The sequence below is a fragment of the Myotis davidii genome, unplaced genomic scaffold (assembly GCF_000327345.1).
Source record: "Myotis davidii unplaced genomic scaffold, ASM32734v1 scaffold244, whole genome shotgun sequence".
Lineage (NCBI taxonomy): Eukaryota > Metazoa > Chordata > Mammalia > Chiroptera > Vespertilionidae > Myotis > Myotis davidii.
The window spans coordinates 1,455,722-1,469,713 of NW_006294993.1; the positions used below are offsets into that span (position 1 = coordinate 1,455,722).

The 13,992-nt window shown below is 49.8% G+C and overlaps 1 protein-coding gene across 1 annotated transcript in view; it reads right to left on the reverse strand.

Annotated features, from left to right (window-relative positions):
- The window catches only part of OSBPL2 (oxysterol binding protein like 2), a 54,299-nt gene that overhangs the window by 35,996 nt on the left and 4,311 nt on the right, over positions 1 to 13,992 (reverse strand). The window contains exons 2-3 of the mRNA XM_006769548.2: positions 4,687 to 4,849; positions 962 to 1,106 (exon numbers count right to left, since the gene is read on the reverse strand). Of these exons, the coding sequence (XP_006769611.1) occupies positions 962 to 1,106; positions 4,687 to 4,723 (182 nt within the window). The 5' untranslated portion in view covers positions 4,724 to 4,849. The remainder of the gene's footprint in view (positions 1 to 961; positions 1,107 to 4,686; positions 4,850 to 13,992) is intronic.

Sequence of the window (13,992 nt, forward strand, 5' to 3'; positions counted from 1 at the left end):
CTGGAGATAAAACCTGCATCCCAGGTACATGCCCTTGATGGAAATGGAACCTGTGACCCTTCAGTGCTTGAGCTGACACTGAGCATACTGGCCAGGACCCACCTGAGAGTTTTAAGTGGGGGATGGAGGTGGGTGTGGACGTGGCCTGGTTAGACCTGTCTGAAAAAGTGGCTGCTGCAGCATGAAGAAAGAGGGGGTGTGGGTGCAGTTACAGGGTGAGTGCAGGAGACCTAGGGAGTGGGGTGGATGTGACAGCAGACAGAAGGACTGAAAGGGCCCAGGCGTGTGTCAGAGTTGGGTAATGGGAAGGGGAGAAAAGGGGGCAGCTTCAGGGATGACTCGCCAATGTCTGGTTACGGACCAGTCGCAGGGTGCGGAGGAGGGGCTGACAGCAGAGGCTGGGCCTGCGTGGGCCAGGTCACCTTAGCATGCAGGAGGTGTGCCAACATCTGCAGAGCAAGCGAGCTGACAAGTAAGGGTATGAGTCCTCCAGGGCAGGGGTGGAGTAAGCATTTGGGCCTAAAGCTCACAACAGGTCAGGACGAAGGTGGATGCGCCCTGGAGCCCAGATGCAAGCCAGCTCGGGGGAACAGAGGCCCACCTCCCACTGCTACCACCTCACGAGCTGCACCCGCCGATGGGCATTGGGTCACTGCCATCAGCATCTCCTGGCCTGTGAACGCAACACTGGGAGACTGGAATGTGGTCTCCCTGCACTGAAGGAGGGTCCCCCTGCAGTGTGCCAGGCCCAGGTGTGGTACCAGGCCGCCCGCTACACTCAGGCTTCCCAGCACTGTGGGGCAGGGTGGCACAGTACCATCACTGATCTCTGGAAATCTTGGCTGCATGGGATGCTGGGTCTGTCAGAGGAGCTGGCCCGCATGGCCCTCAGGACTCGGCGTGTTGGGGGCCATCGCGGACACACTGGAAGATTCTAAATCACACACGTGGAACACCATACCTGTGTCTCTGAATCCCATTCTCCTGCGGGGGCCTCTCCCCAGCTTCCCCAATGCCGTTGCTTTTGCTGGTGTCCACAGGCAGCCCTCCGGGGGCTCTCTGACTGGCCTCTGAAAATTCCCCAGAAGAGTTATCAGAATCAAAGCCTGCGCAAGACAAACAGAGTGGTCATTTTTGCAGGATGTGGAAGATAAAAACCTGCCTCCCAGAATTCTGTGGAACAGAATACCTGAAGGTCTAGATGCTTCTACAGGCACATTCAGATTCAGTCTGCTTCCCAAGAACTAAGGGCAGAGAAGAAGGAGCATTTTGGGGAGCTTCCAAGGGAGACAGCCCGTCCACTCTGACCAGAATTTCACATACACCAGGTTCCTTTGGGCCTGCTGGGGACTGTCGCTAACCTGAGGTTCAGCCTCAGGGCCCTAGAACAGGGCTCCTGTGGCTTTATTCAATGGCTCACACCCTTCTGGGCTGGCACCTCTGCAGCGCTCTAACCTGGCCCTCAAGGAGGCAGCATGTCCTTTCTGCGCAAGGTCTACGGTCCTGCTCCACACCTCATCTTAGGATCTAACCCACTGGACTGGTTTCTAAGGAAGGCGGACACTGTGCTGAACAACTACCAGAACCAATCGGACTGATGGTCGCTGAGAGCAAGTGACTGGTTTAACTAGAGTACTCCTCCCCAGCAAAGAAAACTGGGAAAATGAGCTATTTCGGCCTCACGTAAACTACAGTTGAATATGTTCTCCAGGCCACCCACACTCCTCAAGAAGAGCGCCCACTAGGCCGTGATCGGGACCCTCCCCGCAAAGGGCTTCCTCTCCAAGGAGCAGGCAATGGTGGGGAAGGAGGGCCTGCTCCCTCCACGAGAGAGCGGGTGCAGGCACTAGAGCACGGGCACTCTGCGCCCAAGCAAGGCAGAGGGGCTGGGCCACCAGGGCGAGGTGGCTCCTGCCAGTGACAGTGACGACCCAGACTACTTCAGCAGGGGCCTGTGCTCACAAGGAGCTCAGGGTTCCCCCAACAGCGCCATTTCGCAGAAAGTAAGGCAAGGCCCAGGTGTAAAGCTAGGAGCCAATTGTTGTCAGACCCCAAACCTACAACATCTGCTGCTAAGCCTCACTGAGAATAAGCAAAATATCTTCTTTCATATTCTCCCACACTGACAAATTTATACAATGTAGGGGTGAGATTCATTGCACAATGATTTTGAAAGGATATATTAAAAATGAAGCTCTTAAATGACCACTGTCTTCTGAAAGAGCCTCTAATGTTCCCAGCCAATCCCAAAAGCACATCTACTTGGCCCCCAGTCTACACTTAGCTTGAAACGTCCTGACTTAAGAGAATGTCTGCAGGGTCTGCCCACTGTCCTATGCCAGGCGGCCTATCTCCACACACCTCCCTCAGTGCTGAGAGAGTCATGTGGACCGTTCGCTTCAACTACAGCCGACATGTGACCAGTAAACAGGCCACACGTCGCTGACAATTATGTTGAGGTCTTGCCTCAAATTAAGCCAGTGCTCTGTAAACATGTATTTACTGCAGAAAAGAGGGAACCTGAAATCACTTGTGATCTGATCCTTCAGAGACAACCCCTTCTAACAGGCCAGTTCGGGAAGTTTTAACCCTCAGTCAGTACACGGTTTCACGGACTTGAAGACCTTTTCATTCTAACAGTTCTGGATCCTGGAGGAAGTGGTTGCCTGTTGAAGTCATCCTATATAATATAAGGCTAATATGCAAATTGACCAAACGGCAGAATGACCGGTTGCTATGACATGCACTGACCAACATGGGGCAGAAGCTCAACGCAGGAACTGCCTCCTGGTGGTCAGTGCGCTCCCACAAGGGGAGTGCTGGTCAGAACGGCAGAACAACTGGACACTATGATGCTCACTGACCACCAAGGGCAGATGCTCAATGCAGGAGCTGCCTCCTGGTGGTCAGTGCGCTCCCACAAGGGGAGTGCTGCTCAGCCGGAAGCCCTGAGCTGGGCTCACAGCTGGTGAGCGCAGCGGTGGCAGTGGTGGGAGCCTCTCCCGCCTCCCCTAAGGATGTCCGACTGACGGCTTAGCCCAATGGGAAGTGGGCCTAAGCCATCAGTCAGACATCCCCTGAGGGCTCCCGGACTACGAGAAGGCACAGGCTGGGCTGAGGAACCCTCCCCCGCCACCCCGAGTACGCAAATTTCATGCGCCAGGCCTCTAGTTCCTTTAATAACTGCTGGGTTCAGAGACTTTTTAGGTGAGTTACAAGGGGAGCCCAGTACTCCAGACAGTGAAGCAGGCTGCTCTGTGTCTCTGTGGCTACTTCACTGCAAGGGAACCCTTCCCATTGTCATTCCTCCCATTGTTTGTTTGGGAACCAAAGGATGGAGGTGACAAATCATTTCACCTGTCTTTTTCGCCTTTCCTGAGTCCATGCAGAGCATTGCTGCTGTGCAGACAGACAAGAGGCACCACCCAAACGCCACACCATGTGAGTTCCAGACCTCTCTGGGAAAATCCTCTGGCAGAAACTCAGATGGCCAATGGTCTCGGTCACACTGGTTCCCAGGAGAGAGGGACCCATGGAGGCCAGCCTCTCTGGAGGCCTGAAGGCAAGTCCCTGAGCCTGTCACCAATGGAGCTCAGTCTCATCAAGAGTTGAAGTGTGTGGGATGTGAGGGCGATCTGGCTGCGACATCTGTCACCCCATTGATCGCCAGGGTTGATTCGGCTGATCTGGCTGGCTAGGCGGGTGTCCCCCTCCTCCCTCACCGATCCATGTGCGTCCCTCCCGAAGCTGCGCGCTCGGTCGAAGAGGACGACCTTCCCCCCCGAGGAGAGGACCGGTCTTCGGTCAAGGGTATACGAGTAGCTGCGCTCCCCTGCTAGAACCTCCAAACAAGCTCTCAAGAGTTGAAGTGTGAAGAGCAGGTGAGTCACAGACACACCTCTGGGGGAACCTCCACAGGGCGCGCCTGAGGGATGGCGGCGTGCTCAGTGACCCCTTCCTCCTGGGGTTCCCACAAGAATAAATCAGTAACCTGGGCTGCCTGTCCATGCACTGGCCCCCACTCCTCCTTTGGGAAAGAGAAGCGTGGTGGTGATGGACGCATGCCTCGAGAAGGTGCTGACAAAGCTCAGGGGACAGTGACAGCCGTCACAAAGAACCTTGTGCTGTGCTGGGTGCCATGTCATTTTGGCGGTAACAGCACAGGTGACCCCCTGACTGCACTTGGAAAGACCATCACTAACATCTGGATATCCAAAACAAGATTCCAAAAGTGGGCCCTGAGGGTGGCGGATAGAAAGTGAATGGCCGTCTTGAACTTTAAGAGCTTTGGACCTCAAGTGGTCACTGTGATGGGGGGAAGGGGCTGCTCTAAGTTTGTGTCCTGCCCAGCCCAGTGACCCAGCCTGCTGCCCCACCGCCCTTACACAAACACTCCCTGCAATGCTGTTTCCACTCGGGCACACCCGAGCAGCTTTCCAACTACAGGCTATGTGCCACTACTTAGAATGGCTGTGGGAAAATGGAAAATAACTGAACTTTGAGCATTTACATGCAAGAGCAACTCTTTTAAAGACTAAAAACTGAATTGCCCTTTCTTATTATCTCCTGTCGTCTAAAGTTGAGCTTTCTCCCCAGATCTGGGAGTCAAGCCTGGGAACATGCTTTCCTGACCATCCTCACATCTGAAGAGTAGGTCTGAGACCCGGGTCCGTTCTCTGCACTCACCTGTGACGGCATCAAAGAACTCCTCGTCCCCGTTCATCCTCGGCAGCCAGGAGCCCTGCCCCGATCTGCAGTCTCCTACTGAATCATTGCCTGGTCTACATTGACGGTGTCAGGTGCTTCCCACGGGGAGCTTTGTGGGTAAAATCCAATAGGTGGTGCAGACCTAAGGGGAGACACATTTTGGCATACTTAACTTTCAGAAGTTTTATGGCTTAGAAACATTTTTCAAATACCCATTTGTCATTTTTTAAAATCAATCTCAATTACATCTTAGCAAAGAAATAAAATTAATGATTTAATGACAAATGCATGAGCCTGGCCAGGGGCCTCAGTTGGTGGAGCATCATCCCCTACACCAAAAGCCTGTGGGTTCGATTACCGGTCAGGGCATATAACTAGTTTGTGGGTTCGATCCCCAGTCGGGGCACGTATGGGAGACAACTGATCAATGATTCTCTCTCACATCAGTTTCTCTCTCTCCTTTCTTCTCTCTAAAACCAATAAAAAAACAGGCCTCGCTGGTTTGGCTCAGTGGATAAAATGTCAGCCTACGACTAAAGGGTCCCGGGTTCAATGCCAGTCAAAGGTTGCAGGCTCGATCCTAGTGGGGGGCGTGCAGGAGACAGCTGATCAATGATTCTCTCTCATCACTGATGTTTCTATCTCTCTCTCTCCCTCTCCCTTCTTCTCTGAAATTAATAAAAAATATATATTTAAAACAAAACAAAAACAAAAATATTTTAAAATAACAAAATTTGCCTGGCTGGAGTGGCTCAGTGGTTGAGCATCAACCTATGAACCAGGTCAAGTTTGATTCCTGGTCAGTGAACATGTCCAGGTTGTGGGCTCGATCCCCAGGGGGAGGCTGCGGACTAAAAGGTCCCAGGTTTGATTCCAGTTAAGGGCATGTACCTGGGTTGTGGGCACATCCCCAGTGGGAGATGTGCAGGAGGCAGCTGATCGATGTTTCTCTCTCATCGATGTTTCTGACTCCCTATCTCTCTCCCTTCCTCTCTGTAAAAAAATCAATAAAATATATATATTTAAAAAATAACAAAATTCATGATTTCAGAAAATATGAGAGGAAACATAATACAAATATCCAACAATAAATAGATCAATAAGTAATCATTATTTGAAGAGTTATTTTTATTTTAAAATCTTCAGCTACAGTCAAGGTTAGTGGCTCAGTAGTTCGAGCGCTGGATTTGATTCCTGGTCAAGGGCACATACCTGAGCTGCTGGCCCTGGTCAGGACGTGTGCGGGAGGCAACCAATCTATGTGTCTCCTTGACATCAATGTTTTTTTTTTCCTCTCTCTCTTCCCCTCTTCGTTCCCTCCCTTCCACTCTCTTTAAAAATCAATGGAAAAAATATCCTCGGGTGAGGATTAACAATAAATTAAAAATAAAACCATCACCTAAGTTGTATAAGAAATGGTAAAATGACTGGCTTGGGGCAGTCACATGACCAGGATAGTTTCCATTCCCACATCCGAGGCCAGACAGAGCTCAGGGATTGTGCTGAAGTCTTTCTCAGAACAGGCAGGTGGTTATAAATGAAAAATCATGTTAAAATATTTGTTTCACATCAACAGGAAGCCAATTTTCAATTCTGGAGAAGCTGCTATATAAGTTAGCTATTATCAGCATAAACTGAAATCAACTTAAATTTCCTCAAAATTATTTTGGCTCAGCCCAGCTGGCATGGCTCAGTGGTTGAGCGTCAACCTATGAACCAGAGGTCACCGGTTCGATTCCCAGTCAGGACACATGCCCAGGTTGTGGACTCAATCTCCAGTATGCGGTGTGCAAGAGGCAGCCAATCCATGATTCTCTCTCAAGTCTAACAAATGCATCTTTATGTTTTTCTTAGAAAAACAGATCTAGTCACCTGAGAATCAGGTGACTGGCTAAGAGCTTGCGGACCTGGAGGGTTTATGTCCACAGTCAGCTCACTAAAGAGCAGAGTTTCGTGTTCTTTCTCTTCTCTATAAAAATGGGCAAGGCAACCGAGATGTAATCTTCACAGAGCACGGAAAATTCACCAATGATACAAAAACTCTGGGTCCTCTTTGGAGGTTAACTATGAATTCTGAATTTAAATTGTTCAAAATAATATAAATTATATATAATAACTTCAAAATGCATTAGCAAGCAACCAGACAGAGGATAAATAAAGAGAGGCCTTCAACAACAAACTAACCCAACATGATCCAGCAGACACATGCAATATATACATTCTCCTCTGGTGCATACGGGACATTCTCCATGACATGTGAGACCACAGATCCATCTCAGTAGATTTAAAAAGGCAGATATTATACAAAGCATCTTCTCTGACCACAAGAAGATGAGTTATGAATCAACAAAAGTAAAACTGGAAAGCCCACAAAACCGTAGAAATTAAATAGCATGCTCTTAAACAGCCCATGGATCAAAGAAGAAATCACAAGGGAAATATCCTCGGATAAGGATTAACAACAACAAAAGCAAGGAGGTTCAATCAGTAATAAAAAAAGCTCCCAACAAAGAAAAGCCCTGTATCTGATGGCTTCACTGGTGAATTCCACCATTTCAATTGGAAATAACATCAAACCTCCTCAAAGTTTTCCCAAAAACCTGGAAATGGGAAAACTTCCTAACTCATTCTATGAGGCCAGCACAACCCTGACACCAAGGCCACATAAAGACACTACAAAAAAAGAAAACTACAGACTTACATCCCTTATGAACATTGACACAAAAAAATCCTCAACAAAATACTAGCAAAGTAAACACATTAAAATGCATTCAGCAACACATTCAAAGGATTATACACCAAATGGGATTTATTCCTGGAATACAAGGATCATACGAAGATCAATGTAATACATCACATTCACAGAATGAAAAAAAAAACACATGATCATCTCAAAAGATGCAGATAAACCATCTGACCAACTTCAACACTTCATGATAAAAAACAAACAAACAAAAACACACTCAATAAACTAACAATAGAAGGAAACTGCCAGAACATAATAAAAGCCATAGTTGAAAACTCCACAGGGAACATCATGCTCAGAGGTGGAAGACTGAAAGCTTTTGCTCAAAGTTCAGAACAAGACAAGGATGCCCACTCACCAATGCTATGGATCATAGTACTAGAAGTTCTAGCCAGAGTAATCAGTCAAGAAAAAGAAATGAAAGGCATCAAAACTCAACAACAAATAACCTGATTCAAAAATGGGCAAAGGACTTAAATAGACATTTCATTTCACCAAGGAAGATGCACAATGGCCAACAGGGTGGCCTTGACAGGCAGGCAGAGGGGACACCAGCCTGACCCTGAGGAGCCCGCGGACCAGCACTTCTGGCTGGGACCTGACAGGTGATGGACTAGAGCCCCACCATCCACATGTTTCCCCTAGAAACTGATATTCAACAGTGAGCGCCAGAGACACACCAGATACTTCGAGGAACAGGATCATGAATCTAGAACAATCCAGAACAAAGTGCTTCAGAACCCACACAAGACGAATGGAGGCTCTTCCGTGCAAAGTGTTTGTGTAGATGAACCCTGTCATTCTGTTCTGTAGCAGAGAAAAGCAGTTCCAAAGTAGGGAGAGGAAGGAAGCTCAGGGCAGCAGCCCCGCCCACCCAGGCACCCTGCACCCTGAGAGCAGTGGAGAAATCAGACCGGTCAGTAGGGCCACTGCCCTCTGCTTGTCCACTTCCGAGAGCAGAACCAGAGCCCTGGACCAGCAGGTGGCGACTGGACAACTGGAAGACCCAGCATTGCAGCCCTAGGGACAGTGGGAAGCCCTGGAGGGGTGTGGAGCATGCCCAGCCCCCACCACCCCACCTCCTACCCTCGTGTCCCCAGTGCCCTGCTTCTCTGCCTGGAGCATCTATGCAGTCAGTCCAGATGCTTCGGATGCCAGCTCCATCAGGCAGAATCCAGTCTGAGACCCTCGCCCTTTCGCCTGCTACCTCTCCCACCCCAGGGCCTTCCTTGTCAGCTCTCACACGAGTTCCACCTGCTCAGCCTCTGAACCAGTTTCACTGAGCTGAGAAACTGGTCACCCCAACATGAGACCTGCCCGCTCACTCCCAACTATACTTCCTGAGCCCTAATGGGGGTGGGGTTTAAACCAAGATCAGGAAAAAACCTGAATTACTATACCCTCCCTCCCAAAGAGAGAACATGACAAACTTTTGTTTGTGTTCATTTTTCCCCAGGAAGATGACTCAGACTTTCCACTAGGTTCTCAAAGGGGTCGCTGATCCAGAACAGGGTTAAGACCCCACCAGGGGTTCCAAGCATGCCTGAGGGCATAGCAACGTGGTGGGATGTGCTGCACATCCCCGGGGCCTCCCTCCCGAAGCCAGGCTTCCTTCTTTCTTTCTTTCTTTCTTTCTTTCTTTCTTTCTTTCTTTCTTTCTTTCTTTCTTTCTTTCCTTCCTTCCTTCCTTCCTTCCTTCCTTCCTTTCTCTCTCTCTCCCTTATCAATGAGAGAGAATCGTGATAGGCTGCCTCCTGCGTGCCTCCCACTGGGGATCGAGCCCACAATTGGAGCATGTGCCCTGACTAGGAATCAAACCGTTAACCTCCTGGTTCATGGGTCGATGCTCAACCATTGAGCTACACCAGCCAGGCCAAAGCCCCACTTCTTATGAGGTTCCCAGCAGCCAGGTGAAAACCCTACAAAGTCAGCCAGGGACCTTCTACCCTGATGAGCATCGGCAGTCAACCCCATGCATGCAGAACTGCCTTAAAAACAGAACCGTGGCAACACTGGGGGCTGCACCTGCACTGGAAACCACACCCCCTCCTCACTACCTGCTCCGCAGGTGGTGTAACATTTCCCACGCTAATTTCTCTGTGGAATCCCAGCACTCGGAGCCTAACTCACCCCCAGCTCAGTAAACGTGCCCCTGGCCCTTCTCCTTCAGTGTCAGACAGGTGCCTGTTAACATCTGCCACCACTGCAGTACTTAAAGCTTCTGCAGGGACATCAGATCACACAGCCACCCCGATATTTGGGCACTAGTGGAAGTCACTTTCCAGCCAACCCCAGCGTACAGGTGCCAGATGACAGCTGACTTTTCTCTCTCACCCTGTGTGGCACAGCCTGCCCTCCCCGCTGGCTGCCACCTTCCTCTCTGGAACCTGAAGTCAGGACAACTTCCCCACAAACCATCCTCAGACCATTCTCCCCAAGCACCTGACACCAGCCTGGAACAAGCTTTTCCTGGCACCTTTTAAGGCTAGTGCTTCCACCCTCTGGTCAAGGTACCAGCTCAAGTCAGACAGGTCTGCCAACCAAGAGCCACTCAGTGGTTCCCATGTCGGCATGACTCAACAGAACTGTGGGAGGGAGGTGCCCAGGTCAACAGAAGCGCACCTTCCCTCTGCCCTCCTTCTCAGACCCGCTGTGGGACGAGGGTTAGCTCAGCCAGCACAATCCCAGAGTCCACGTCTTAAAATAACCCGCAAGATTCCACTGACACGCAGAGAAGGAGCGACAGACGCAAACACCAGGCAGAAGTCTACAAGCATCCCTGCTGCTCACAGTCCTTTCCCAAAGCGGACTGCACTGATCAGCTCAGGGCACAGGTCAGAGTACCTGTGTGACCAGAAGGTCCCAGTGACAGCACGAGATGCTCTGAGATTCTGCCAGGGGACCCTAAGTTCTTTTCTGAATTTGGACAGAAAAGGAAAGAAGCGCCATGATGTTCACGGGCACAGCTAGGTGACCATTTAACCACATGGTCATTAAGGAGAGCTGCGGGCATGGGTGGGTCCTCCACACCATGTATCCACCGTGGGCTTGACCCTCGCAGGGCCAACACCAGAGATTTACCATGAAAAACACTTTGAAAACATAAAAATTACAGCAGAGATACAAATTAACCACTGTCCAAAGAAACTGCCATTTAACGTGTCAAACTAGTCCCTAAAATATTAACTCTTAGGATTTAAATATTTCTTAATATTTAAGTCATGTTCAAATACTAACTTCCGTTCAGTCTCGATAAGCTCAAGACCAACCTTGAAGTGCACCGAGTTTCAGAACCAAGCCTCGCCCTTGTTAGTGCTCAACTCTACCGCCCTAGCCGGTTTGGCTCAATGAACAGAGCATCGGCCTGTGGACCGAAGGGTCCCGGGTTCCATTCCAGTCAAGTACCTCGGTTGCTCCTCCCCAGCCTGGACCCTGGTTGGGGCTCGTGCAGGAAGCAACTGTCGATGTGTTTCTCTCATATCAATGTCTCTCTGTCTTTCCCTCTCTCTTCCACTCTCTCTAACAATCAAAAGAAAAATATCCTCGGGTGAGGAATTTATAAACTCTGTGAACGTCAGCCTCCGGCAGGAAGTACAGCAGTGACCAGGAGACAGCCACGCCCCCACTGTCCACATACTGTCCAGGGCCTCAGCTGAGTGACAGCAGGTGCTCATGGGTCCAGGGGTCTTTTTATAGTCGTTCTTATAAAGTGTCACTGTAACATTCAATAGAATGCAAATCTGCCTAACAAAGGTTTATGTGGCCTCACTTCTAAATTGAATTTTTGTGTGTCTATGCATCACTGTTGGGTGGGGTCAATTTCAATGCTCTCAGGTCAGTGACTGAAGGGGAACTGGGCACCTAGTACAACACCAGACACTCCTTACATTTTCTTCACATGTATTCCACACAATAACCCATTTTGCAGGCAGAGTTAGAATTGAGGGAGCCAGAGTCCGAGAGCTCCCAGCCTGGGCTCGCCCTCTGATGTCCAGGAAGATTCCTAACCTCTTGAATGGAACACGTTGGTCACGTCAGGCCCATTGTCACAGCTTTCCTGCAAATACATAAGCTCTGTAAGCCTATGGACACCACAGCCAAACCCCAGGACAAGAGGCGACCTTGGCTTCTCATGGGAATACCAAAGCAGTCATATGCAAGAGACAGTTAATTCCCTGTTGGAAGATAGTATAAAAGTGCATAAAATGTTTCAAAACTTGCCCCACCAAAAACAAAAAAAGTGTTACTTATGTAATTAGCTGGATGTAATACAATTGGAAAGTTGAGCAGCTTTTTAGCACAGATCCTATCTAGGACTCATTTGCCAGCGTGTGCTGGAGTCTAGGATGAGAAGCAAGTGGCACTCACTTCTTAATCACTAAAGTAACACTGCGCATTGCATCGAAATGTCAAACAGATAGGAGTCTGAGCCCTAAATGCAGATGAGAGGAGGACAGGTGCCTCGTGCATTCTCAACAGCCACCTGCGGACTGAAGCAACCTTGTCCTTTACACTGTGGACCTCCATCGTCACTCCTGCTCCTCCAACTCCCCCTCTCCCACCACGAACGGTAATGACTTCACTACTGACTAAGGCAAGGGGCTTTGGCTAAATCTGGGACAGCACGATAATCACTTTATGTTATTTTTTTCCTCAGTCTATTTATTCTAAGTTATGATATTCTTTTCACCGAGAATAACTTTATTTTAGAAGAAATAAAATGGTTTTATAAACATTTGTGCTCACAAAAGAATGAAAATCGATTATCTCTGTAGCAAGAAACAAAGTTCGGACACACTGTAATGCAGCACAATTAGAATGTTTTAAAGGGAAATGGCGAGGGAACGTTGTAAATGAAAATTCTGGTTTTAAAAGGCTGTACAGAGAGGAATTTGAGAGTGTGAACTTCGGCCCTAGCCGGTTGCTCCGTGGTTAGTGTCAGTCCGCAGACTGAAGGGTCTCGGGTCCGATTCTGGTCAAGGGCACATCCCTCAGGGCGCGTGGGAGGCAACCTATCAGTGTGTCTCTCTCACATCAATATTTCTCTCCCTGCCTCGGGAGAGGATTAACAGCAACAACAGAAAGCGGGCCTGCCTCCCTGCTCCATAACTCACTGCTGCGGGATGTAGAGTGAGTGACTTAGCCTCTCTGTTCCTCAGCTTCCACGTGAGTGAACGGAGGCTCATGTCAGCACTGGACTCGCAGGTTGTTGCGAAGACCACGTGGACGAAGCAACTATACAGTGCTTCTGGCCATCCTGGGACAACTGCTGCATGTCATCACCACCTCAAGTAAGAGCTGCTAACAGCGGGGCACAGAAGGCAAACAGGAAAGGTAAATTCTACTGAGAAGATCCATCTGTTTACTCATCACTCACTGTCCTGTTTTAAATGACACCAGCTCCGGCACCCAGAGCTGGTCAAGGAGGAAGTGTAGCCAGTAAGTTTCCTGTCCTCAGCAAGGGAGAGGGACCGAACAATTTGGAGCACCTGCCATGTGCCAGAGCCTGCCGGGGGCAATCATTACATCTGCTTCTCTCATCAGCCCAGCAGGTGGGGGTACCTGTCACACGGGGCCAGGAGAGATGGCAAGCCCAGCACAGTCAGGAGGGCCTCTGCTCACTCGCTGTGGCCTGTCATCTCCGGGGACACAGGCAATGAGACCCATCTCCAGATGGGCACGGGCAGGCCCAGCAAGGGGCTAACGCAAGAGCTGTGGGCTCCTGGTCCAGAGCTTGTCCTAGACCAGTGATGGTGAACCTATAACTCATTTTTTTGGTTGATTTTTCTTTGTTAAATGGCATTTAAATATATAAAATAAATATCACAATATAAATCTTTGTTTTACTATGGTTGCAAATATCAAAAAATTTCTCTATGTGACACGGCACCAGAGTTAAGTTAGGGTTTTTCAAAATGCTGACACGCCGAGCTCAAAAGGTTCCCCATCACTGTCCTAGACTGAGCCTTCAGGATAAACCCCCAAAACCTGAGCACAGTTTCCTGGGAGGTGAGCCCCTCACTCAGGAGCGACCCCAACTACCTAACCACCAGCTTCTGGGCTCACCAGCTTACACAATCACCTGTGTAATTTAACTGTGGAATTTAACTCAGAGCAGGAAGGAACCTTGGAAAACCGGTCTCCATCTGTGCTTACAAACTACCAAGTGCAAGTCCTACTCTCCCGGTCGCCGCGTTAACTGTGAAGGAGGGAACCCTTTAAAATCTGATGAAATATCTAGGTGAGCCAACATGCGCGCCAGGTAGGAGCTCCCCACCAGCCGTGTGGTCTGCTATGGTGACAAACGAAAAATAAGACAGAGCAGGGTCGGGGGTGGACACGGGCACAAGCCTTCCGCGAGAGGTCTCCACCGGTGGCCGCCCCGGGAGGGGCGGGGTCTCCAGCAGCGGGGACCGACTTCTCACCTCAAATATGCGAGTGAAGCCAGGGGTCCAAATGCCCCCCGGCCGGCGAGCCCACCGTATGGATGACCCTGACAAAGACCGAGGCCGGCAGGCGCCCCGGCCTCCCAGCTCACC